Source organism: Tauraco erythrolophus, chromosome Z (assembly GCF_009769465.1).
Source record: "Tauraco erythrolophus isolate bTauEry1 chromosome Z, bTauEry1.pri, whole genome shotgun sequence".
Taxonomy (NCBI): Eukaryota; Metazoa; Chordata; class Aves; order Musophagiformes; family Musophagidae; genus Tauraco; species Tauraco erythrolophus.
Window position 1 is genome coordinate 26,114,868 of NC_141496.1, and position 27,643 is coordinate 26,142,510.

A 27,643-nucleotide genomic window follows, 5' to 3' on the forward strand; every position below is an offset into this window, starting at 1 on the left:
CTTTTGTTATATTTTCTCCTCCCCATCCCATGGGGAAGCGGGGAGGAGTGAGCGAGCAGCTGCATGGTGCTTAGTTGCCAGCTGGGCCTAAACCACGACACAGCTATGAAGTTTTCTGCAGTCCCCTACCCTCTGAGTAAAACAAGTGCTCTGCAGGGTGCCTGCAAGACCATGACAGAGAAGCTCGGACACTAGGCACACTGAACACAGGTAGGCTCTTGTGCAAAGACCCATGGCTTGGCAGGTATAGCAATGTCTCCATGGGACTTACTAGATTAGCTTGGCATACCTCCATGCCGGTAAGGCAACCTGGTTTTAGTACACAGCTAGTTTAGGATACAAAAGTCTGTCTACATTGGTCAAGCAGACACTCCAAGGGAATCAGCATCCTTAATATTGTTTTGGGTTTTTTCCCCAGATCAGAGCATGCCATCTTTGAAAGTATCACGGAGGAAAGTCATTTGTTGCTAACAAAAGCTCAGGTGCTGACCTCATTTGCACTGGTGAAGATCATGACTCCTTAACAACTTTGGCTCACTTTTCAGATAAAGATTGTTGTAGTTGCAAACTTAAATACTCATCTAGGACTAGGTAATGTTTCCAAATACATCAGTTACTTACTGAAAAATCTGGTTTTGATCAACACATAACTATTCATAATGTTGAACTGAAACTTTCCTACTTTCCGTAAAGTACTAATACACACAAAGACCAAAAATGATGTTCCAGTGTCAAATGCAATGAAAATGTCATTACCCCTTACAAAGCAGAGCAGCATCAGTGGGACGGATTCAGGAAACTGTTTTCAAAACACTATTACAGTGGCTAAAAAATAATTTCATATTTGGTAGTATAGGTTCAAATGCCTTCAGGTAGAAGAGGTTATTGAAGACCTCTCCAACACATTAGGAGTTTAAAGCACTGTAGTTATACCCTTGTCTTTCACATATAACGCATTAACTCTGGTTCATTAGGTGAGAGTTCCAAAATAGAACGAAAGCAAGCGTGCTACCATTTCAGTAATTTACTTGGAAGTATTTAAAGTTAATAGATTTACATGTTTATATTAATACAAATTAATCCTTTCTCATTCCAATCTAAAAAATAATATATCCATTCTTTACATATTCTGATACATTTTATTAGTAAGAGCCAGGATAGTTAGCAGTTTCAGTGAAAGCCTGATTGATCAATTCAAATTGTTAGGTGTAGCCTTTGGGATTATTTTTAGAAACTACAATTATTATAGTAAATAAATGAATACAAGCATTCCATCATGAAAGCATATAAAACTCAAAAGTTCAGCCATGCTTTATACAGGTAGGTATTGCTAGCCTGCAGATACTATACTGAGGCACTTTGTTGATTTAACATATAGGTATATACTTAGAAGTGTAAACTTCCTAGAAGTAAACTTGGAAGTTAACTCTTACGTCCTTTTTAAAAGATACCATACACAAGTCCTAAAGAAGCTCTGCACCATATTTACATAATTACATAATTACTAAGCCCTCTAATGAAGAACAAACTAAGTTCTTGATATTTACTACTTCTTGCTGAAAAAACTTAATTTTCAATGGCTATAATTCACATTCTCTGAAAAATTGCTCCTTTTGCCTGCAAGTTAGCACTGACTTAAGCCGTCTGGAACACAGAACTGTTCATAAGTATGCTCGGAACATCCCACCAGAACAGGGAAGCCAGTACAGAACATATAGTGTAGTAATGAAACGTATTAAAGTACAACAGTGAAAGAAAATAAACAACTGTGCTTTGCAGTGCCAGAATAAGACTAACAAAATGTCAAGTTATTCCACTATAACAGTAAAAACAGTGTTCCCAATGCAGCTTATACCTACATATTGGGGGGGCTTCAACAGAGACAACCACACCACCTATGGATTACATTTTTTCACTTGCTGCCTAAATTATACCAGTAAAAGTTTTATGTGTAGCACAGCTGTAAAGATGTACTTAATTTCACATGTGAGCTACCCTAATGAGGGAATTAACTGTATGCAAAAAATTGAGCATAAACTAAAGCCTTTGAGAAAAATCAAGATCTTAGAATGTAACTGTATTGTATTTTGAATTTCACTACATTTATTTTTATCAGAGATTTTAATATTTTTTAAAACTTGCTGGACTACAACAGCTCTCTAAATCACGCTAGCATTTAATCATTCTAATTGTTGCTATGTAGTACAAATGGCCACATGTAACAGTTATATTTGAAATATGAATGCAAAAATACATGCAAGTGATTCATTAGCTTTTTCTCCCCCTCTCAAAAAAAATTGTTCCTTACGCAAAACAAAAGCAATAAAACCCAGTCATCCCCCCACAAAAGAAACATCCACTAGTACATCTTTTATTCAAAATTCCAGAAAAAAATCTATTATTTTAATCACTATTTTAAAATTTTCTGCAGTGGCCACAATTATTCCACAAATAGGTCACACAAAAAGCAGTACAGAATTTGTCCTGGAAAGCAGAAACTATAATAAGAAGATCCCAATCCAAATTAGTGCTGCTGCACTTGCTGCCGGTTAAACGAATAAACAGTGTCCTTAAACAATGGGGAAACTGATCTACTAATAAAGTACAGTTGCCTACCCATAACTGCAAAGGACAAACAGGAATGTGTTTATCAGGACTATAAGATTACAGTGCAAGTTTTGTTGAATTTATGACAGTAACAGTGGAATAGAAGCAAACAAATGGGCCCATACATAGGCTTTTAAACTACCTATTAAAATTGTCAGTTCTCATCTTAAGAAAAAAAAAAAAAATCTAACCAGCTACAAAGCAGATCCTCACCTTGCCTGAATCTACAATAGTTGAGGTTCTGGCTTGAAATTCTTATTAAAAACATTATATACGGTTAACAAAGCATTTTCCATGCTGTTTTGTTATCCCTAATCTTATGAATTCTTTTCAATTGTGGAAGTACAAAACGTTCAGTAAGATCCATCTGTCTACCGGAATACTTTGCATTAGCAATTATGAAGTGAAAATAACAGCAGTAGCAAGTAATTTGCAGATCTTATTTTTCCAAATTCTTAATCTATACTTCAACAGTCTGATATATTTAAGACAAGCCATCTATTAATTTCCCTCCTGTTACGATTACCTACCAATTATATTACTTCACAACTAGCCTATATATATATATATATGATATAAGGTAATAACAAGTAAGCTACAGAAATAAAGTAAAATAAACACAATACTTATAATGACCATACCTAGTAATAAGAACCGCATTATCATGGTGGGCAATCCCATTTTCTGGAATGGTGTTTCCATCACTTTGGTGGGAGAGAATGGATTTCTGCCACTTACAGAAGCTATCGAGGGACTTGTCTGCATGGTGGTTTATCTCCAAGTTTGGCTGCAATACAACATGCATACCAGAAATGTTCCAAACAAATTACTAAGGTCAGTTGTTAAGCCTTTTGAAAACTAAAATGGGACTATAATTAGAAGCAGTGGTTTCTAGGAATAAACTCTTCTTGCCAAATTTTATCTCTGTAAAATTTGACCCCAAGTTCAGCTATGTACTACTGAACAGGCATTTTTTCTTCTCTAACTTTAATAATGATTATGTCAATACAAAAAAAAAAAATCAGAATATCAAAATATAAATTAAAATAAAACTGACATCCCCAAAGGTGTATTAATATTCACCTGAAGTAAGAAGAGATATCTTTGAGATGATCATGAAGAATATTCCTTTGAAGCGTTCCATCATGTTTAAAGTAGTGAAAGATTACAAGATAGGTTTTGTTCTCAGATGCAGCCATTTCAAGCAATAATTAAATGAATTCAGTATTACACAGTAATGTAACTCGTCTTTCAGGGACATAAAGCTTAGCACAGCAGCTCTTACCTGATCTTCAGTGAGGACAATTAAACGTGTCACTATAATATTCACAACGTTTCCTAGACTGGAATCACGATAAAGTTTGGCAACCTGACCTCCAGAAAATAAGAAAAGGCACAAAGTCAGACAAGAAACACTACTTGTTTCCTAAATGGTTAAAAATTAACCTATTTTCTCGGTCAATGTAATTTCATAATGTTAATTATCATTATCACCTGAGTAAGAGTTATTTTTGGACCAAAAAATGAACATTCATTAAAACAAACTTCATGGGTCACACTTTTCAATCAAAACTGTTTATACTTCATTTCATAATTCATCCAGCAAAAGGAGCATTTAGACTATTGACTTAAGAGAATAGAACTGTATAATCTACATGTAATCATATGAATTTAAAATTAAAGACAATTTAAGCGATCACAGCGTACTTCTTGACAGAAACACTACTGCATTTTTCCCATGATGCTAACATTTGCCATATTTCAATTATTAACTCTTGCAAGCTGATACATATTTTAAAGCACTATTCATGCCAATAAATAAATATGTTACAGTTGCTCTATCATTTCAGTACATGCATATTGATATGAACACAGAGAGGGATAAAACTTACAATATTCATTACACTCAAAATGTAGTGTTCAATGTCTTTGCGACCATGGTATCCCACCATCATTTTGTCTGCTACTACCAGCGTTTCCACAAACCGTTCAAGGCTTACTGATCTCTTCTGTCGACTATGACTACTTAACGTGTCATTGACTGGAAATGAAGCTGGAAAAGCAGATGCATCACTCATCCCCCAAGGTTTTCCACTTCTTGTGAGGTCTTCTAGGAACCAAAATAATTAAAAACTTCAGAGGGGTCACCAGTAAAACTCATTCAAATGCAGCTGTTTCATGTTGAGATTACCACCTTCAAGCTTCTAAAAAGAAGTCTTTCTTGAGGTAAAGAAAAATTAAATTTATGATCTATTTTTTTTTATTATAAAATACATTGTATAATGGAAAACCAACTTCGAGTTCTAATGTTCTCAACTTTCCTTAACTTGACTTAGGATAATAAATTATCAATCTTCTCTTATCAGACCTGATTCTGCACATCTATGTTAACACTAAACATTAGTTACAATTATCCACAAGCATACTTCAGAATTTTAAGGATGATAATAATAAGAGAGCTACAACATTTGGAAAAAATATACTGGAAACTAAAAATTCAAAATTGAGGTAACAGGTACCAAAATATACTAAAGAATTCGACATGCTGATAAGGCACCAAAAATGCTTTTTCCCTCCCACGAAACTGTAGTTATTAAGCAATTATGCTTACATGACTAATAGTTTTTGGGCCAAATAAATTAATTTTCTTTTCAGAAAGCTATCAGATTACATTTTATCTACATTGTGAATTAACCATAATGGGAAGTTTAAATGGCCTGATGTGGGATAATCGCTATAGTTATTTTTAACACTTATTTTAATTCAAATACATTGATACTTGTGCTTGTTTCATGTAAATATATAGAAAAATATTTCTTGAATTCAAGAGATTGATTATAAAAAATCCAAACAGCTGTAATAATCAGCAAAACAAACACTGTAAACTTACTTTGAATTTGAATTCCTGTCGTCAGGACAAAATTGAACCTGATCTTCCCTGTCAATTTGGCATTTTCGTTTGTATTAAATATCCCTTTTCCACAAGGCCCACACAGCTCTCAACCTTAAATTTATCAAAGTATACTACTATTCTGGTTTTACCTAAGTAACATTTCAAAACATCTAACGTACTCTTGTTAGTTATGGATGAACGTAAGAGCATTAAGTTAGATATATTTATAATTGTCTGAACAGGACGGCTCAGTGAGTAATTTCTGAGATGTGTTCTTACCTCTAATAAAACAGGTTCAGCTAAGGATGGGTTGAGATAGGACCAATACCTTCCATGAAAAAGCAATGCTTTATGCAATTCAACTAAGCACACCATTTTAAAAAAGCAATAACTACACCACAAAGAATGTATGTTGAGGTCAAAATCAAGAATACAAAGCTTCGGCATTCCCACTGTTGCAGTGTTTCATAATTTTCAAGGCCACAGTGTTGGCTTTAAAAGGTACATATTTTAGAAAAGTCTAAAAATGAAAATAAACCTCGTAGTAGAAAAAAATGCTGGTAACAAAATTTTCCTCATTCTGCAATGGGTATAATGCATTCTAAAAAACTGTATCAAGTATTAAAGTCTGTTGAGGATTCTACAATGAATACTGAGCTTTTTCCTATTTTTCATCTCTATTGTAGGAAATTCAAAGTTGCTTTAATTGTTCAAGGATTTTCATCTCACTTAAGCAGTAATTTAGGAATGTCTAGAATTTTCTCTGACAGCTTCTGTACTAAAATTTTTTAAAAATCCACTCTTCGTTTTCAAATAACAAACAGTGACGTTTGAGGCTTTCTGATGCTCTTAGAGTGCTAGAAGTACTGTAGAAATGCAATACTGCTTCCACATTCATTCATAATTTTTCACTCAAAGATGCAAATCCATTCTAAATACTTGAAAACTGATGAGCTCATGCAGAAAACTTTCAGAGAACAGACAAAAAGATTATTTTGGACTCATCTTGATAGCATCTTTCAGACAAAGATCTCAGACTCCACAAAACCAAACATTTTTCCTTTTCTTATCTGACAAGAAGCTTAGGCTTCAGCTGGTCTCAAAGTAATGGGAAAGCTGGAAACAACCCTGAGTACTTAGGCTCACGCTGCAGGATCTATCAATGCTTTTGCTCTTTCACTTTAAAAACACTAAATAATGCTGACTGAATTTTCTTTAAAAAGCTAAAATGTGTCAATAAGAGTTTGCAATATATTTAACAAAAATAGTTCTGTGGCAAGTTATGTCATTTTTCCACCACATTCCTAGATTAAGAAGAAAAAAATTAATCTTAACATCGTACATAGCTATTGGGAAGTAAAAAAAAAAAGCAAAAATGGAAAGAAAAAGCAAAAGCCCACAGAAAAAACACTGTAATTAACCCCAAAATAATGATCACAAGTAAGGGAATTAGGTTTTAAATTGCAACTAAAAAGAAATCTAAACGTGTGTAAACGTTCACAGCTATGGTACCCAAGTTTTCCCACAGCAATCCTTTAAAGATGTAAGGCGAGGTGAAGGTGGAGAGATAGGAGAGAAAATGAACATAAACAGAAAAAGATCTCAAAACACAACAGAAAGCTACTTATGTAAGATGCGACAATGAGAACATTTTGAAGTGAAGCATTATACGCTGCTTTTTTCTTACTAACACCAACATCTAAGGTATACATAAGCATTTTTCCATTTTAGAATACATCGACTGTAACGTCTGACTCTACAAAAGGCAGCATGTAGTAGAGCCATCCCTAAATAATCTGCCACTCTGCAGCTTTCATATGTAAAGTTCTGTTATTTCTCAATCCTATCCAAACACAGCATTCTTCAAGATAACCCAGTGGCCTCAAATCCCATTGAAGCCATTGGAATTTGATGGTAATCATCTTCTTACCCAGGCCTTAACAATTGCAGCTATATGTAATAAAACATAGTTAACTTTGTGATAATACATACATGAAATGGTAATTTAACATTTTTGTTTTCTAAGCATTCTTACGTCTAACTGCTTAAACCTAATTTAGGTTATGAAAACCTATCCCAAGTTCTTATCTGAATTTCCCTGACTCTCCAATTCTTCTCTTATATTAGCCACTATCATTCTACTATCTACTTGCTCATCCCAAGCAATCCTGATCATCCTTTCACCAAATTCCCCATCTCACTTTATATTCATTATTGCAATTTTTCTCAGAAAGGTCAGAAATAACACTCCCTTGTCTCTATCAACACTTCAAAATCCTGACCACTGATCCTGATCCCTAATACAGAACAGGTACATGATAAACTTAGGCATAGATTACAGTAGGGGCAACTTGCCAGACCATGAATAGTGGCACAGCTACACAGGCAGATACCTCTCGGCACATTATACCAGCAAAAAACTGTACTGAAGGCAAAGCTAAAAATCAGACCCCAGACAAAATAAATCATATACTGCCAAAAGGCAGCTACAGGTTTGTTACGACTGCATTTTACAACACAAAATTGGACTGCTCAAAACTTACAAAACCAGTCAAACGCCCCGAAGATTACTCTAAACCTCGCTTTAGTCCTAGGGTCTGAAAGCTGTGAAACTGAGAATTAGTACTTTATTTTACTTTTTAGATGTTCTGGGAATGTTTTGCACGCCATGTTACTTTGGGATAAAGCTGCAACAGTGTTCAGAAAATACGTTTAAAAGGTTGCGGTGCCCATGAAGGGAACATTAACACAGCACATAAGATCGAAAATTAAGACCTTGAAGTTTTGGGGGACAGCAATTTTTTTCAGACATTTTCATGAAGTGGAAGTAGTATACAGAACAACAGGAAAAGGAAAAACTGAGATAAATGAGCATGACAGTAGTCTCAGGCTTGTGAAAAGCAGTGCTTCAGTATTCCAATAATTAAGGACTTCAGGACATAACAGATATGAAAGCTCAGGAAATGCACAGGCGCCTCCCAGAACAGAAGCAGCATCAAATATGTAAAGGAATAAATGCTAAAGATTATCCCATGTTTCACCAAAAAATGCACGCAAGATGTGTATCCCTGATCAACCTATGATCCGTACACCAGAACAACTGAATGCAACCCGACCAAACGAGCTGTCGCTGCTTCCTTCTCACTCGGAGGAGAATGACTTCCTAAACCTTAATCTAGACAATACTATTTGACAGAGGCCCATATCCTTTCTTTTTCAAGAGATATAATAATGGTTAAAATTGCATCGTCCTACATTTCATAATCCTTCCACTTACTTCAACAGGCTTAAGTGACAGCTTTCCCTACGAAATGAACATACTCTTATTGTACAATGTTAGCAGGCAGTAATAGTTAGGAGACTTGTTTTGCAGTATTAGAAACACGTAGATGGAATAATGCTTCCAAACTGAAACAGAAGTTAAGTACATAAAGCCTGACATTCCCTAAACACAGTTAACTGAAACACTCAGGAAAAACTCTCCGAAGCACAGGCCTTTGTAGACAATCTGTACTGTAAGTTTAGTAAGCTGGTTCCAGTAAAAGTTACAACCTCCTAAAGAAGCTGAAATAAGTAACATCAATGAACAGTGAATGTATTTTGTTTTAAGATTCATATTTGTCAGCCTGCCCTGTGCATTGAATCTCATGGAGTACAACTGTCCAGGACTGAACTCTTACGAGCAAGATATTTCTGAGATATAAACAAATGACACAGTTAGATCATTTTTCTGTTAAGTAATAAAACCACTATTTTAGTGCTCTAAAATAACTTGTCAGATTTACTCCACACTGTCTTCAAGAAGTTAGTTTTCAGCTTCAGTTTAAGGAAGAGAAAATCATGTCAAAGAGAACTGGAAAAGTGTATCTGTGGAAGTTAAAACTACTTTATAACGAAAATATCTCTCAATCGAAACTATATAATCTTTCCCGTAAGGCACCTGTAAATCACATATTTGACTATTAAGGAATAATGTTATCCCACTGAACCAAAAGCCAGTATCAAAATACCATAGACCTCTGTAAACGAGAAAGATGTGGACTCCAGTTCCAAATGTACTACTAATCGTAATACTTACACATTTATTGCATGTCAAGTTTCTTCCAATAAGATGGAACACTTACTAAACATTGAGTTCCAATACTTAGTTGCCTTTCTCAGAGGGGAACAAAAGCTAGCAGGGCTCATTGGCAGGGCTTTAAACTAGATTCGAAGGGGGAGGGGGGGAATATCAAGAATGATAAAGATACGCTGGAAGTACCTGTAGAACAGAAGAAGGGAATTCCAGCTGCTCCAGCCAGGAAGTCAGATTCACCTGGGGCCCAACTTAAATACCTTTATGCCAATGCGCGCAGCATGGGGAATAAGCAAGAGGAGTTAGAAGTGTGTGCGTGGCTGTTGGGATATGGCATCACGGAGACATGGTGGGATGAATCCTATGACTGGAGTGTCAGAATAGAAGGGTACAGGCTCTTTAGGAAGGATAGGCAGGGGAGAAGAGGAGGAGGAGTTGCCCTCTATGTCAAGGACCAGCTAGAGTGCATGGAGCTGCACCTGGGGACGGATGAGGTCCCGACTGAGAGCTTATGCGTTAGGAATAAAGGGAGAGCAGGGACAGGGGACGTAGTAGTAGGGGTCTGCTACAGACCACTTGACCAGGAGGACGGGGTGGATGAGGCCCTCTACAGACAGATAGGAGCTGCCTCACGTTCACAAGCCCTGGTCCTCATGGGGGACTTCAACCACTCTGATATCTGTTGGAAGCACAACACAGCAAGGCACAGGCAATCCAGGAGGTTCCTGGAATACCTGGATGATAGCTTCCTTCTCCAAGTGGTAGAGGAAACAACGAGGAGAGGTGCTATGCTGGACCTTGTTCTCACTAACAATGAAGGGCTGGTGGGGAATGTGACACTCAAGGACAGCCTTGGCTGCAGCGATCATGAAATGGTAGAATTCAAGATACTTAGAGAAGCAAGGAGGATGCACAGCAAGCTCACTGCCCTGGATTTCAGGAAAGCAGACTTTGGCCTCTTCAAGGATCTCCTCGCTAGAGTACAATGGGATGAGGCCCTGGAGGGAAGAGGGGCACAAGAAAGCTGGTTAATATTCAAGGATCACCTCCTCCAAGCTCAGCAGCGGTGCATCCCAACAAAGAGAAAGTCCGGTAGGAACACCAGGAGGCCTGCATGGATGAATAAGGAGCTCCTGGACCAACTCGGGCACAAAAAGAAAGCCTATAGGGGGTGGAAGCAAGGACAGGTAGCCTGGGAAGAATACAGAGAAATTGTCTGAGTAACCAGAGATCAGGTTAGGAAAGCTAAAGCCCTGATAGAGTTAAATCTGGCCAGGGACATCAAGGGCAACAAGAAAGGCTTCTATAGATATGTCAGTGATAAAAAGAGATCTAGGAAAAACGTAGGCCCTCTCCGGAAGGAAACAGGGGACCTGGCTAACCAGGATATGGAGAAGGCTGAGGTTCTCAACGACTTCTTTGCCTCAGTCTTCACTGTCAAGAGCTCTAGCAGAATGGCCCAAGGCACGGAAGGCACAGGCAGGGACTGGGAGAATGAAGAACTGCCCACTGTAGGAGAAGATCAGGTTCAAGACCATCTAAAGAACCTGAAGGTGGACAAGTCCATGGGACCTGATGAGGTGCATCCGCGGGTCCTGAGGGAACTGGCAGATGAAGATGCTAAGCCACTATCCATCATATTTCAGAAGTCGTGGCAATCTGGTGCAGTTCCCAATGACTGGAAAAAGGGAAACATAGTCCCCATCTTTAAAAAGGGGAAAAAAAGACGACCTGGGGAACTACAGGCCAGTCAGTCTCACCTCTGTGCCCGGCAAGATCATGGAGCAGATCCTGCTGGTGACTACGATAAGGCACATAGAAAACAAGAAGGTGATTGGTGACAGCCAACATGGCTTCACTAAGGGCACATCCTGCCTGACTAATTTGGTAGCCTTCTATGATGAGGTCACAGCATTGATGGATAAGGGAAGAGCAACTGACATCGTCTACCTGGACTTATCCAAAGCATTTGATATTGTCCCACACAACACTCTTGTCTCTAAACTGGAAAGACGTGGTTTTGAGGGATGGACCACTCGGTGGATAAGGAATTGGCTGAATGTTCGCTCTCAAAGAGTTGTGGTCAACGGTTCAATGTCCACGTGGAGGCCAGTGACGAGTGGTGTTCCTCAGGGGTCGGTACTGGGACCAGTGCTATTTAACATCTTTGTTGGTGACATGGACAGTGGGATCGAGTGCACCCTCAGCAAGTTTGCAGATGACACCAAGTTGTGTGGTGTTGTGGACACGCTGGAGGGAAGGGATGACATCCAGAGGGACCTTGACAGGATGGAGAGATGGGCCTCTGAGAACCTCATGAAGTTCAACAAGGTCAAGTGCACAGTCCTGCACGTGGGTCGGGGCAATTCCATGCACAAGTACAGGCTGGGCGGAGAATGGATTGAGAGCAGCCCTGAGGAAAAGGACTTGGGAGTGCTGGTGGATGAGAAGCTCAACATGAGCCGGCAATGTGTACTGGCAGCCCAGAAAGCCAACCGTATCCTGGGCTGTATCAAAAGGAGCATGGCCAGCAGGTCGAGGGAAGTGATTCTGCCCCTCTACTCTGCTCTCGTCAGACCCCACCTGGAATACTGTGTTCAGCTCTGGAGTCTCCAACACAAGAAGGACATGGAGCTACAGGAACGAGTCCAGAGGAGGGCCACGAAGATGATCAGAGGGCTGGAACACCTCTGCTATGAAGACAGGCTGAGAGAGTTGGGGCTGTTCAGCCTGGAGAAGAGAAGGCTCTGGGGTGATCTTATAGCAGCTTTCCAGTACCTAAAGGGGGCCTACAGGAAAGCTGGAGAGGGACTTTTTACAAGGGTGTGTAGTGATAGGACAGGGGGCAATGGATTTAAACTGAAAGAGGGCAGATTTAGGTTAGATATAAGAAAGAAATTCTTTACATTGAGGGTGTTGACGTACTGGAACAGGTTGCCCAGAGAAGTTGTGGATGCCCCATCCCTGGTGGTGTTCAAGGCCAGGTTGGATGAGGCTTTGGGCAACCTGGTATAGTGGAGGATTTCCCTGCCCATGGCAGGGGGGTTGGAACTAGATGATCTTTGAGGTCCCTTCCGACCCTAACCATTCTATGATTCTATGATTCAGTCACGCTTTCCAGTTGGGGAACAAAGTACATTTATAGCACATTTTGAGGAAGCCTGTGCTCATTACTACCACTGTACACAATATAGGCATAAAAAAAGACTTAACTCTTAGTGTCTCAGTTTTTGAAAAGCACTATGCTCTCGATCTGAATCTGAAAAAAAAAAACAAAACTGCTCTTCAGCAGGGCACACTGCAACACCCAAAAGGCGGATTCCCGTTGCTACATTCTCCACTGTCTTACATGTGAACCAAGCAAGATTTTAAAACACATCTTTTATTTAATCAGTTGTAAGTTTTTAAAAGGAATGACACTCATACTCATTTACCTGAGACTCCACAGTGACTGTGATCATAGAGGTGTTGCTGATGCATGGTAGACTTTTTGTATATAACATGAGGATGACCATTCTCATAATTAAAGTTACTAGAATCTTCCGTTATATTCTTTAAAGGCTCAATAAAATACTCTTCATCTTCTGTAGCAATGACTCCATGCTTAAAGAAGAAAATAAGAAAATAAAAACTTACAAAAGACAATATAAAACTCCTATTAAAAAGCTTAACTTTAAAAAACATTTGACTGTCATCTGTCTCTGTGAAGAAATCCACAACTATAAGCCAATACAGAAAATAATGCACAAGCCAACTGTCCTCCACTGATTTTAGTGGGAGTAGGAGTAAGCGCCTATAAGCAATACAATGAGAAAAAGAATAAAAACATCATTGCCATGTTTATGGAGTTCTTTCCCATTGATGCTTAATTCCAAAACTGAGCTAGTTATTAAAATCGAATTATTAACTTAGGATACACTTTTAACAAAGCATTTATTCCCTAAAAGGTCTTGTCACAAATCTGGCAAATCCGAGATGTTGCAGACTGTGCACTAAACCTCATTCTCCACAACAAATGAACATTTTTTTCCTCATTCTGCAGTGCAAAATAGTACATATTCTATTCTCATAACTTTCACATTTGTGAACTCAGCTTCTTCCAAACAGGAAGTGGTTTATGGAAGAAAGGGAAGATTTCGGGCCAACTATGCAATTTCCTGAACCTTCAGCAATTAAAACTGAACTTTAGCAGAAAATCCAGTTTTGAGATCCTTTCGGATACAGAAATATTGGGGAACAAGCCCTGACAGACTCCTACATCTGTTTTGCTAAATGAAAAATTCTGGTATCTGTTTCTAGAAAATTCTCAATGTATGAACTTTCTGCACTAGGAGAAAGAGCTACTCATCAGATAGGAGACTGGAAGCAAGAACTTCTGAATTCATATCTTGATTTGTTGAATCACAGATTTCTACCACACCTTTGATCTGTGAAGCAAGTACCATGCATGAGTTTTTTTAAAGGGGTTATTTTTTTCCTCTCCAATGGGACCTCTACGATCAGCCGTAAGACCACTTGCTCTGTATCTGCTCTAAATATCCTAAAGCTGTTTCTAAGATCAGGGCTTGCCATTGTACTCTCATCCTGCTGCTGTTTTGTACATCAAATTATACATCAAATGCCTGTTGTTCTTCGCTCCTGGAATAATCGGATTTCAGTAACAACATAAAACTTCGAAAATAAAAAATCTTGTATACCACGTCAGAAAGACCCGTTTTCCAAATATAACCCTATCATAAATTTTGAAAACATATGTATGAACACATTGCAGCTTTCAATTACACATTCCTTACATTAGTCACTATAACATAAGTGTTCCCTCTTCAGTGGTATTTTTCATTACCAACTCAATTATTTACTCAAGAAAGTAACATCAGTGTCTATATTCACCTGGAAGATGCTGGTATCAAATTCCTCTCACAGTGCCTTCTTGTTACTTGGAGTCTAAGATTTTACTAGAAAATAAATCATTTACTGGTACTCTGCAGCTTAAATAGCACTGAAAATATAAACCAAACTGCAACTGGGTTTGCCAGATGTGCAGAAAGAACCTTGACAGTCTGGACTGCGTCCAGTCTGGATGTCAGACATCTGGGTTCAAGCGAATCCTGAGCCATTATAAGCTCTGGTATTATGTTCCCACAGGAAAAGCGTCCTGCAGAGCAGTTCTGGCCAACACCATCATGCTGTCTGCTTCATGCCAAGCCTTAGGAGACAGAGGTACCATCCAACCTGCAACAGAGGGGGTCTTAACCTAAATCTGATTACTCCAGAGCATATATCCTTCATGTCTGTACTCAAGTCCAGCCAAGTTAACAAGTCTAAGCATGAATGAGACATTTATATCAGATACTGAAACAGACAGCTTTAAGCAGGGAGATGACCTCAGTGGGAGTGAGTCAATTCAGATGCTATAACCAACACTTCATTGCAGCATTAATCCTCTATACAAATTGTGTGTTTGCAGGACCAAATACGCAAAAACTATTACGAATATCTGCAAACTATCATCGCAGTTTCTTCAGGTATCAGTAGTGAAAAAGGATAGGAGAGCATCACTAGTTTTTTCCTATGCCTAGCTGACATCTGATCTCACCTGTCCAAACACTATAGTGGTTTGCACCTACCAGCAGGTAGTCAGAACATCTATGTGGTCATTTGCTGCAGCTAGCCAAGTGATTTGATTAACACTGGAAACACACTTGCCCTGCATATGCCCTTCAAATAAGCATGCCATACGTACACAATTTTAAACCTAACAGTAATTTTGCTTGCAAATAAAACTGTTCTTCCCATATTAAACTGATGCGAGTGGTCTTGCAGAATCACAGTAACTGATTTTTAAGAAGCACTCCAAATTCTGTACATAAAAGTACCTCTGTCAGCAAAAAACAGCATTTAAGTTTACAAAATTCATGTGGCTAGAGATACTTCCTTTGTATGCGCATTCAGCAATACCTGATTAATAAATAGTGGAAATTATTCTATTATATCTAAATCAACATTCTAAACTCCATTTTTGGCTTATGATCTACTATTTGAGCAAAACACAGTTTCAGTTGAAAAAGAAACTTGAAATAATGCCCTTTTAAAGCATTAAAAAGAATTAACTTTAAATTTTTTTCAGTTTTGTTATTGTATTAGAACAGTTTGTAAATTAAACTTCTGCTCCAAAGCATAAGAAATATCATTAAGACACGAGAATGATCAGCAAAAGGTTTTCACAAAATACCATGAATTTAAGAAACAAGCTGAATGCCCCAAGTAGGTTACTACAAGCAACATTCCCAAGATTATTATCTAAAACAGATTGTTTGAGGTCTTGTGTTATCCAACCCCACTACAGACTGCCAACTCCTGCTAACATATATAAGGTCTGGATCCAGCAGTTTGACATGCTCAGACAAAGCTGTGAAACATGGAGCTCCCCCGAATTTGTGAAAAGGAATCTTTTTCTGCCAGGCTGTCCAGCTGGGGCCTTATCCTCCTTCAGATGGGGGATGTCCATCAGTCACACAAGCAAACAGAACTATGGAGGACAAATAAATGTGTGCCTCTTCCACACAGTACTACTGTCTTACAATTTCTCCACACCTTGAACCTTTCTAGACCTTATACTTTATCCATTTTTAATATAAAGTAGTATGGAAAGGGAAACTTCTGAAAACATATCAGCGTTGTTCAGGATATCTACTGCTGGCTACACACTTCAGTGTGGTCTTATAACTGAGCAAAAAGATTGCATTAGCTTACTGTGTTCCTAAAGACGAAAAAAAGTGATCCGGCCTGAGACAGTGTATCATGGAATCTAACAAAACTAGTTCAGGGACAGCTTATATATAATTTTCTGAATACTAAGTCTATACCGCAAACACATATTGGTACCTAAGAGAACTCTAAGGACACTAATCTAGAACACTAAATCCTTTCCAGTATCACTTCTGATATTTATCAGTTATTTTATAAATTAGACATCATTTTACACAGGACTCAAAAATACTATACTATATGCAATTTATAATCTATAAAACTATATGCATTCTTTACGGTAGAATCAGCTTTCAAATGAGCTAATTTAAGAAGAATATGAATAATTTATACATATATGAATTTAGGAATACATGAAACAAACATGAAGTCTTCCAGCAAAATAATTCCTCCTTTAACCAAGTAAGGTCATGCTTTCAGCCACAACCTACTTCTTGTGCTTTCTTTAACATTTCTGTTTGGATGGAGACATCTGTGCTAACCAGCACAAATGTTATTCAGTGCATGGAACTTCACATGCCATGGAAATACTTGGCCTTTTACACTAAACATTTCCTTGGAACCATAATAGCCTCAAAATGTGATTTAACCTCTCAATCACTTTCCTAATAATAATCACTTTCTACATATTTTTAAGTATTTCCCACTACGGGGCTCCTCAGCTCAAAATGAGAAAAATCCACTACTGTGGAAAACTTGTTTGAGCACTCAAAGTTAAGAACTTTGACACCTGGCAGAGGACAGAGCGGGATCAGAACAGAGAAAGTTTGATTTCTGCTCGATTTCACTACTAGAAGCTCCAAAACCTTTCTTCTTTAAGACTTGCTCTCCTCAGAATTAAACAAACAGATTCCTTCCCTTGAGGTGAAGTTCTTCTCTCTTCAATCTACCACTGTTTCTTCTCTTCTTTCCTTCAGTATGATATACTCAGCTTGAGCAATGCCTCAGACTTGTTGCCTTGCACCCAACATCCAAAGGTCCCAAAATGCTGCTCATTGCAGGCTCTTTCATAAGAAGGCCAAACCTGCAATCCATCCACAAATGTAACATCCAGTAAAGTAAGTATGAGTTTGGGAGCCAGCAAGCCTGCCGGACAAGACCTTCAATTTCCTCACAACTGCTCACTGGATTATAGAGCTTTCCTCATAACTTCAGACAATTTATAGCATAATCAGAGCCCAGCAGATGGAAACTGCTGGAATGAACCTTCAGTAAGTAGCAGCCTGTAATTCTAGGGCACTTGGTAATGAGAAATATAGAGTGAAAGGCTGAAACAGGAAACAGTGACAGGGAAATGAACTGACTGCTCGTCACTTTTATTATAACAAAACTGAGAGAAAGCTGTCCTTGCACTAGAACTCATCTCAGACACTACAAGTGTCCTCCAAAGTCATACAACTTGAGACCATGTTAATGGTCTCACCTGACCACCCTAATAACTAAACAGAATAACTCAAATCATTCACTAAGGGGAAGAAATTTGACTAATTTGGCAATACTGAAGTTTAACAGGACAACTGGAATAAACAGAATGCTTAAATTTTGCTTGTGAGCAACACTCACTGTTAAAGACTTCTTGTTTTAGAGTTAAACTTAAAATGACTGGCTTTCAGACAGATGTTAATCAATGACTATGCAGAACGCGACTGGCAGTCTCTTACAGACCAACAATCAGACTGGAAAATACTATGAATGCCTTAAGCACGACATATTCTGAACTATCACTAATTCTACAACAAGTAGTATTGTCTTCAATATTCATTGCCAATTGTTTTATTAAACATGTTCTAACCAGCAGCTGTATAACAAAATACTCATCCACAGGAATCATCATTTAAAAATAACTGTGATGGAGTTATCTGAACAGAGTGGTAACTCCCATACTCAGTGCTCTGCAAGGCCCTGCCAACATTGGATGACAGAGGAGCTTCTGTACAGTAGAGGACGATACTGAGTCGAGGCTACCACTGCACCCTTCTGCGAGATTCCTATCTCTCTAGGAAAGAGCCTGGTGTCACCCCTGCTGCTGCTTCTGGAGCATGGCAGGAGCCTCACATGCTTGTGACTAGGACCTTCTATGAGAAGCAGCGGACACCTGACACTTGCAGCCACAAGTAAGAGGCATGACCAACAGAGAACTCCAGAGTGCCAGTCATGATGCACCCAGAGACTGGATTAAGGCTGCCTTAATACCTGGAAGAAATATGTAAGAACTGATGACAACTAAAAGCACTGAAGATGGTGATTTAACCGGGAAGCACTCTACACTAAAGTTAACTTACAAACACTAACTTAACATACTGGCACCTAGAACAACAAAACAACAGGCAGCTTCACTCCAGCAAAACAGCAAGGCTGAGGGCAGAGTGGAAAGACACAGCAATGGGAATGCCAAATGTCACCTCAAGGTGTGAGGTATGGAAGCAAAAAAAAAAAAAGATTCTGCTTCATCATGACACCTTCCATGCTGCTAAATTCTCTGAAGAAAAGAAGTGCCACGAGGAGCAAGAGATGGGCAAAGCCCATAGAAATCAGGGCCTTTTTCCTGCTTCGTCCCACTCTTGTCTTCCCAATATGAAAGGGAAACAAGAGGTGGCTAAGGCAAGTGTAGGCATTCTTGTCTCACTCTCTGGACAATGTCGGAGAGGAACTGAAATGGGAGCACTGTGGCACTGACTGCAGGCTCCAAGGGAGCCAACCAGTCTGTGTCTCAACTGGCAGAAACTCTGGAGATTGAAAGAGGCTGCATGCCTCTCTAAGAAGTGAGTCCTGAAAGCAAGGATTTGGTCTCCACAGTATTTTTGGCTGAAATGAACTGAAAAGCAAAATTATGGAGTATATTAGTTTAAGAGCTTAAATAACTGTGACAAAAAAAAAGTTATTAAATGGGAACTGCAAAACCAAAGTGAAAATTATATTAAATTCAGACCTATCTGCTACATCTGCATTAACCAAACTGTGATACCACACTCCATGGAATACCATTTTAACTACCTTTCTTTGAAAGTGTTCAGTTAGCCCTGGAAATCCCCATTAAGTTATTTTTCCTCAAGAGTACTCCAAAACGTCAACCTAGACTGTATCAGAGCTATTACAAGTAGCTAGGTGTAATGCAATCTAGTTAGGCCTGAAGGAGCTCGCTTTTGTTTGTAAATAATGTCCCAAGATGCATTATTCAATAGCACTTCCAAGGATAAATAGGAATTACGGTAGCAAGCCTGTGTAATCTCTTTTTTTCCCCCCTTAGCAATTAGACCTGTCTGTTCCTAACAAGAAGTTTGACCTGTGTTCTACTACAATCAAAACCAGAATGAAAAGTCATAATATATACATATATTTTTACTAGATAAATTACTGGCTCTTGATTTATATCTTCTGGTCATGCCCTTCTATTTTAGTATTTCATTCAATAATTTTTTTTTTTAATTTTTTGCATGTGCTTTCTAATTTCTGTTGGGAATAAAAGAAGCTTTTTCCCATGCAAGTACTACCATCATGTGACCAAGCGATCAAGAGTAAAAGAAGAGACGATAATTTCTAATCCTACTTTTAATGCAACTGTTTTCAACTTGTAAACAAAATATTTTAAAAAAAAAGTAAATAATTACTTTCTGATGCTGGTACTTGCAAAGGACTTACGTTCCTCTCCACACTTTGAATTTATAGCAATGATGACTTCTACACCAAGCAATTCCTCTTCTCTGTTAAAGTTTCTAAATTCAAATTCTCAAAGACAGCAAGTAGATGGTCAGTTCAATCAATGTCTCTATGGAGAGATTCAGTATCCTATAGGATCCACTGCTTCCTCCTCCCTGCCCCTTGAGCTTGCAACATTTTTATGATCTGTAAGGATCTCGGCACAGACCTAATCTTGCAGCCCCAGTGCAGACACTGTAAACACTGAAAATGTTGCCTGCTAAAGGACCACAGAATTGGGTCTTAGTACTTACAATTAAGCTTGAAAAACTGATGACTACTTTTCCCTGGGACCCAGATCAGGTTTTAGGGGTTTTCTGCACCCTCCTGTCTGCTTGCTTCCCGCAGGGACTCAAAAAACTGAAAGATATGCCAATTAAGTTCTTCTGTAATTTAAAACAGACAAGCACACTATTATACTAGAACATGTAATGTGCACTTACCAGACCATTGCAGTTGCTTAAGGCCACTTTAGTTGTACTGTGTTGGTCTTGCAAATATCCTGTGTAATGACAGTGGTCTAAAAAATCGTGCTTCCATTGTGGTCCATCTTTCCCCCAGTATTCTACTGTAAAATGTCTGGACACCAAATCTGTGTTGAGAGTCAGGTTTAAATGAAAGTGCTTGCCATAGGCAGATAGTTTAAAAAATAATTTAGATGCTGCCAGTTCTTGGTCATAAGGGTCTGTGCTCCTCCTCCTTCTTGAGGGTTTAGCATTTTTCACAGTAAAGCTGAGGAAGGCTCCATTTTGATCAACCCTTATTGGGATTGTTAGTTGGTAGTGTTCAAGGTAAGACAGGAATTCCTCTTTGTAATCACAAGGCAAGACAGTCCAGGGAGTGGGCATAGAAGAGAAGAAAATATAACAGGAAACAAGAAGTAGTAGTATAATCATAAACCATAATTGACTAAATCTCATCACTCTCACAAGTAAAAGCAATCAGGTAAACGTAAGACATAGCGTTTTACTAAACAAAATAAAACATACTTTTCTTTCTTTATAAGTCAAAAAAATATGTTCAGTTTCCTATTAATTTGATGTCACTGGAAACACAAAAGTTAACTATGCTATCTTTTCCAGTTTAACCAAAATATGTATACATATGGGGTTAAATTCTAACCTAAGAAATACACATTCTTCCCAGTGATACCATTCAAAGACAAAAGCTATTATCCACCTGCAAGAATAAAAACAGTAGTAATGAAAAGTATTATATTGTGAAAACATGTAAACAGCTTTTCATATCATTAAAAACCTATAAATGTTAAGGATCAAAGTAAGATTAGATCCTTACTTTCTAGTCTAAAAACATGTTAACGTTATTACAGCAAGTCTCTAAACTATTACCAAGTACAACATTTTACTAGATGTAATTTGCAAGGCTTTCTTATAGTTAAAAGTAGACAGAAAGAAAATTTAAACAAAAAATATCATCAGATTTGTTGTATTTAAACTTCCATGACAATGAATCTTGATAAAACTAACAGCAGAGCCCACACGACCTCATAAATCAAATATACATGCTTTAGAAAATACTACCCAAATGCAATACAAAAACAGATACTTCTTGTCAGCTACAGAGGTCAGACCCCTACCTTGAGAACTATATGAAAGCCTGTTGTCACTGTGAAATTCCGATGAAACCATGACTAGGCTCAAAATCCATGTCCACGTCTTCCAAAAAATTTCCATAATTTAGAAAAACAGAAAGCCTTTTTTTTTTCTCTCTCTCCTTGGAGACTACCTGTGTGCTATAGAGTTAACTCCACTCCAGAACGGCACCATAACAGGTATGTTTATTTTATACTACTTCCAAATTAACTATTGGATGTTCCACTTCTTGACAGGTATTCTTTTCCAACAACCTGTACTTTCTTCTATATCTGCAGTCATTTTCTCAATTCAAAATCAGTATTCGTGAGATTCCTTAATATATCAGTAAGACGTTAGACTGGATAGCTACTGAACTTGCTCCACTTCTTTTCCTGAAAAAAACAAAAGAAAATGAGTCAAGGCAAATTCTTTCTACTAAAACAGATCTATACTGCAAAACACTATCCCATCATAGTGAACTACACAACGTAATGTTTTTTAATAATATTTAACCATTATCACTCTTATGGTCCAAGGTCACAGTCTTACAAAAGCCATGAATTACCATTAACCCTGAACAGCAGATCCCTACAACTTAAGATGCACATACCAACTTTATGTTAAACACGTATAAGGATTCACAAAATTAAGGTTTCTTATTGCTCAAATACTGTGTTCAGACTTGTTCCAGCTATAATCAATGCTATGCACTCATTGATTTCAGCGGTGAATAACTACACCCAATACACTGGTAGACAAAGGAAGAACTTGGGAAAGAATCCAGAGTACAGTTATCTGATCTTTTTGCAGCATGTATTTTGTTATTACTTGGGCCTGAGTTCTGCTTATGCAGGCAGAATTCTCATTCACTTCAATGTGAATGCTGCACATTCTAATACCAAAGAACAAAGTTCAGTATCTGAAGCTATTCATCATACACATTCTAATTTTTCACATACTTGTTGTCAAAACTGTTTTATCTTAACTACAATTTGATGTAGTAGAATATATTTTTATTTTCATTTTGCAAGTCATGAGACTGAACAAATAACATGTTACTTGCCTTTTTCTTTTCTTTTTTCCTCCATTTAAAACACTATTGCAGTAATACTAAAGAGCAGCTCTAGCTGCAGCCAGTGATTAAACAGAAGATCTATGCAGTCAACTAATAGTCCAGTATCACAGGATACCAAACCATGTGTTGTCTCAGCTGGTACTAATCAGTCCTCTTAAGCACTTGCAGCACACCTGTGCTTAGAGCAAACTGCTGGGGCAGACAACAGAGAAACAGAACACCTAAGAAGGGAAGACTGTTTAAAAACAAATTTCCAAAAGCATACCGAGTCACTTACACATGTACCATATAAATTCGCCTTTCTAAAATTCTGGGAATTATTTACCACATTCTTTCAGATAGGTAATACCCTTGCAGCCACTGGATTCTCAAGAAAAACCAACATCATGTAAATCCTATTTACTAACATCACAGTGAATATTAGGAAACTTCTTAGTCAATTTGAAATGCATCTAATTAGTACTGTGTAAATGAGACTTATGTGATCATTCCAATACCCACGTTTTAAACATCTTTCCAGACAGCACACAGGATTTAATCAGGTTTGCACAGGGAACAAAAGATACCCTGCAAGCATAGCTTGGGCTTAGTAGCATTTATTTCTGGGGAAGGATAAAGATTTATATTTCTGGGGAAGGATAAAGATTTAGTGATGCCATTGAGATGCAGCAAGGCCTCAAAGCATATTAATAAAAACCGTAGTCGAGTCTTTCATGTAAAACTTTTATTTCCTAGCTAATATTTACTTACAGCTTTTAGACTTCTACAAGTTTTGAAGGGACATAATCAACCCCATACTCTTCAGCTACATTAGTACACTAAATAACATGCTTTCTTTCTAATCTGACAACGTCCAGTTTCAAATTCCTGTCACTCAATCTTGCTTTACCCCTGTCTGCCAATATGTTGCTTGCTTCTCCTTGCATGGATAGTTATAATCTGACACAAGCATCTCTTGACACTTCCTGATAAGCAGCTCAACCCACTTGGTTTACCTCACTCCATACGATCCAGCTTCCAGATGTCTAAATACTTCTGCAGTTTTTTTCTGAACCCTTTCCAAATCGTCAGCATCCCTTTTCATGCACAGATACCAGAACTGGACACCGTAGTCCAGTAATGGCTCGTTATTGCCATATATAGAGTTAACATTGCCTCACAGCTTTTACTTAGCCAAAAAATCATAACGGGGAGCTCATGGTTCAGCCTGTTAGGCTGATTGTAAGTTATCCTAACATTAAGATCTCCTGAAACTACAGTATCTAAGGAGCTAGGTAGCTCAGAATACTGGACATAAACTACAGTGCCCATTAGTTAGGCACCAAGGGCATTGGTAGGCGTTGGTCAACAGCGTCCAATGGTCACCCACGTCTAGTGTCTTTGCAGGGGTCTGTGTGAAACGGTCTCCCTCATTCCAGCCTTCACACAATAAAAACCTCCTTTCACACTAACCTTGCTAGATGTTTCAGCAGAATTTTTAACCTCCTTTCCCAAAGTATTATAGCCAGCTTGAGCACTGACACAAGCAGACCACATGTAGCTATATTAATCCTCTGAATTAAGGAGTACTAAGGGATGTGAAGGATAAGGACTCAAATAACTCCAGATACAGTACTTCCAGTATGAAGTTTGTTAGGAACCTCAAAGCACCCACTGTCGATACTCTTTTTCTTTTCATCTTCCTCGGTAGAATATATTCAGCGTTCCACTTCTGACTGTTGTCAAGGCGACACATTTGGTCAACACTAAGCTTACAATAAGAAGCGTTTCTGCTGTCTTGGGGCTGAACTACACGTTCACCCATTGGTAAGTGCAGGTGTGGCTCCATGTCCTGAACCACAACCTAAAAACACAGCTCCTGCCCGATTATAAAAGCTCTACCAAGCAGTAAGGGAAAAAGCACACTATGTTTTTCAAAACCTAGGATGCCAATGACAAAGCAGGTGCACGGCACGGGCACTTCCACAGAGGCACTCATGACAAGAATGGCAATCTTGCCACTGGTGCCATGAGCTTCCTAGCCACTGAAGCTCAAGGAGGAGAAAAAAAAAGGCCACAAACACATACTGGAAGACTCTGGGGCAGAAAATGGATTACGGGTGGGTGACTAGCCAAACTGCTCAGACCAGTCACCTTGGGAGCCTCCATCTAAGCAAGGGCACACCTTGGGCAACGAAAGCATCCCTTAAACTGCAGGCAGCTGAAGTTTTAGCATAGGCAAGCAGCCCAGAGACCGCTATGCCAAGAGCATCACCGCATGTGCCTCCCCTGGGGACTGCCACGTCCCCCACCGCTCCCGGGGTTCCCGCACCAGGGGCGTCCGCCACAGAACCGTCTGGCGCTGGAGCGCTTGGCGGCGGCGGCGGGGTCTCCCGGTAGCAGCTGAAGCGCCGAAGCCACACGACGCCGCAGCGCCGGATCACAGAGACCAACAGGGGGTTACGCTGCGGGGCGGGACGGGACGGACGGGTCGAGGAAAACGAGGAACGCGTCGAGCTCAGACGTCGGGCGGGAAACGGCGACGGGTTGGGGGGTGTCACCACGCCCCCCCCCCGGCGGCTCGGCCCACGCGCCGCGTGTGGAGGGGCGGCACGACCTCCCCCCGCCGCCGGGAGGTGCCCGCCGCCTTCCCGCCCTCCCCAGCCCGGGCGGGCGGCGGTGAAGCGCGGCCGGGGGCGGCCGTGCGCGCCGGCAGTACGAGTGGTTGCTAAGGAAATGGGGAGGGCGGGCGCCAGGGGACGACGGGGCGGGGGGCGGGCATCAATCACGCAAATTCAATTACAGGTATCGGGGCTGGCCGTGAAAAGCGTCGCAGGGCTTCAAAAGCCAGGGATTAGCCGTGCCCTCGGGAGCTCCCCGGGCGAAAACAGCGACGCGCAGACCGCGCCGGGAAGGGCTCGGTGCAAAGAAACGGGGGCCGAGGGGTGGCGGGGAAGGGGACACGTACAAAGGGAAAGGACGGATCCTTCTTTCCTCGGGAATTAAGCAGAAACCGAGGCGTGAGTAATAGAATTGCTGCTGTGCGTGCCCCGATGCCCCGCGGCGGGGACGAGGCTGCCGCCGTATGAAGAGCTTCCCCCCCACCCTCCCCACGGCTCCCCGCCGGCCCTGCCGAGGGGTCAGCTGTCATTGCATGGCGGGAGGGGTAGGGGGGGCAAAAAAAGCAAACATCCCCCCCTAACAGAAAGTCAGCAGACCAGAAAAATACATGGCTACACGCACCGCCCCAACACGCATACACATGCATATTATATACACAAGTCTGCACGCATAGAAAGTTAAAAAAAAAAACCACCAGTATCGAAGCAAGTTGGAGGTCACCAGACACACATCCCTGAAAGAAAATTCAGAAGGAAAAAGAAAAAAAAAATGCCCTCCTCCCAGGAGAGACACTCAAGGGAAGAGTCTGGTTGCTGTGGTGGAGTTGATCCTAAAGTTAACTTTCAGCAGCCCATTTCCAGACAGCAGCGCTGAATCTATTTGGATAAAACGCGTGTGACCCAGACACTTGGCGTTTGGCCCAAAAGCGTTGCACCGGCAGCCCAAATAAAAACAAGAGTCTGACTCTCTGACTCTCCCTCTCTCTCTCTCTCTCTCTCCCCCTCCGTCTCTTCTCTGTTGTACAACAATGAAAGAAAATAGCGAATACAAAATCCGCACACGCATCGCCAAGGAGCGAGAGCCCACTTACCTCCTCCCACCAAACAAAGTCCCTTTGAACCCCGGGCCGCTGAGAAGACAGACACACACCGATAAACACGGCTCCGCGGGGTTAAGAGTCTGGCAAATCCCAAGCGGCTCGAAGTAAATCAAAACCACACGCTTCCATCTTCCTGATGAGCCCGGCGAGAGCTCGACGTCCCCGCCAGCATCGGGCTGCGGGACGGCGGCCGCGCCGACCCTCCGAGCCCCGGCACAAAAATATGCACTTGTCTGACCGCTGCAGCGGACAACGCCGGACACGGCACGACCAAACGCTGGGCTTCCTAAACTTAAAGCGGTCCGGAATAGCTGTGGGTTGTCGTTGGGGTTTGGAGGCTGCTTTGGTTTTTCAGCTGTTGGTTTTTTTTTTTTTTTTTTTTTTTTCTCCTCCCTCTACCAACGATTTATTATTAAAAGTATGAAAAATCTAAAAAAAAAAAAAAAAAAATCCAATATTCGAGACCGAACTTCGTAAATCACTATTTCGGTTGAAAAATCCTCGCACCCCCTTCCCCCATCCTCAAAGGTTTCCCTCTGAAATTACTCCAAATCCACCTCGCCTAATGCAATATAAAGGTCCCCCCGCTCCCCAAAGCCCTGCACGCACCATTATTCGGGACACGAGAAAAGCAGAAAGTCTCATTGAATAGCGTGAAATCTTCCTTACCGTTTTCATCTTCAATTTCTGATATAAAGTGAGTTTCAAACAATAGAGATTGCACAGGACGATCCCCGTATTCCTCTGTGCTTTTTCCCTCTGTGCAAGCAACCATCAGGGTTATATTCTCCAACAGAATAAAATTCTCTAGCCTTCCTAAAAGGGTTTTTTAGAAAACGGGCTGGCTTGGCAGGAGGAAGGATGCCATCAATTCACCCAACCTATCACCCTGCATTTTGTCTTTCCAACAAAAAAGGGGGGGGGGGCGGGGGGGGAGGGGGGGAAGGAAGGAAAAACAGGCTTATATTGGGGTGGGGGTGGGTGCCCTCCTCTTGAGCAGCCTCCTCTGTGCAAAATACCATGTGAATATCATCTGAGTTGGGGGGAGAGAGAGGGGGGAGCGAGAGACGGAGAGAGAGAGGGAGAGAGGAGCAGGAAGGCAGGCAGAGCAGGAAGGACTCAGGAAAGTTTGGCTGAAGTAGCCCCAGACCTCCACCTCCTCTCGCTGCCGGCCCGCGGCCAAGCCGAGCGCGGCGGCAGCAGGAGCCTTGGCAGCCTCGCCCGGGGGACGGCG

At 40.2% G+C, this 27,643-nt stretch overlaps 1 protein-coding gene across 3 annotated transcripts in view; it reads right to left on the bottom strand.

Moving 5' to 3' along the window:
• Positions 1-21,733, bottom strand: part of ADAMTS6 (ADAM metallopeptidase with thrombospondin type 1 motif 6) — a 171,380-nt gene extending 149,647 nt beyond the window's left edge. Inside the window, exons 1-6 of one of the 3 annotated variants that reach the window (XM_086628944.1) lie at positions 21,637-21,733; positions 20,483-20,847; positions 13,010-13,178; positions 4,500-4,714; positions 3,893-3,976; positions 3,249-3,394 (exon numbers count right to left, since the gene is read on the bottom strand). In XM_086628944.1, coding sequence (XP_086485070.1) covers positions 3,249-3,394; positions 3,893-3,976; positions 4,500-4,714; positions 13,010-13,178; positions 20,483-20,847; positions 21,637-21,733 — 1,076 coding nt within the window. Of the gene's footprint in view, positions 1-3,248; positions 3,395-3,892; positions 3,977-4,499; positions 4,718-13,009; positions 13,179-20,482; positions 20,960-21,636 lie in introns of those variants that run through there. The other 2 variants (XM_086628943.1, XM_086628942.1) reach the window with 2 other exon arrangements.
• Positions 21,734-27,643: the final 5,910 nt, after the last annotated feature.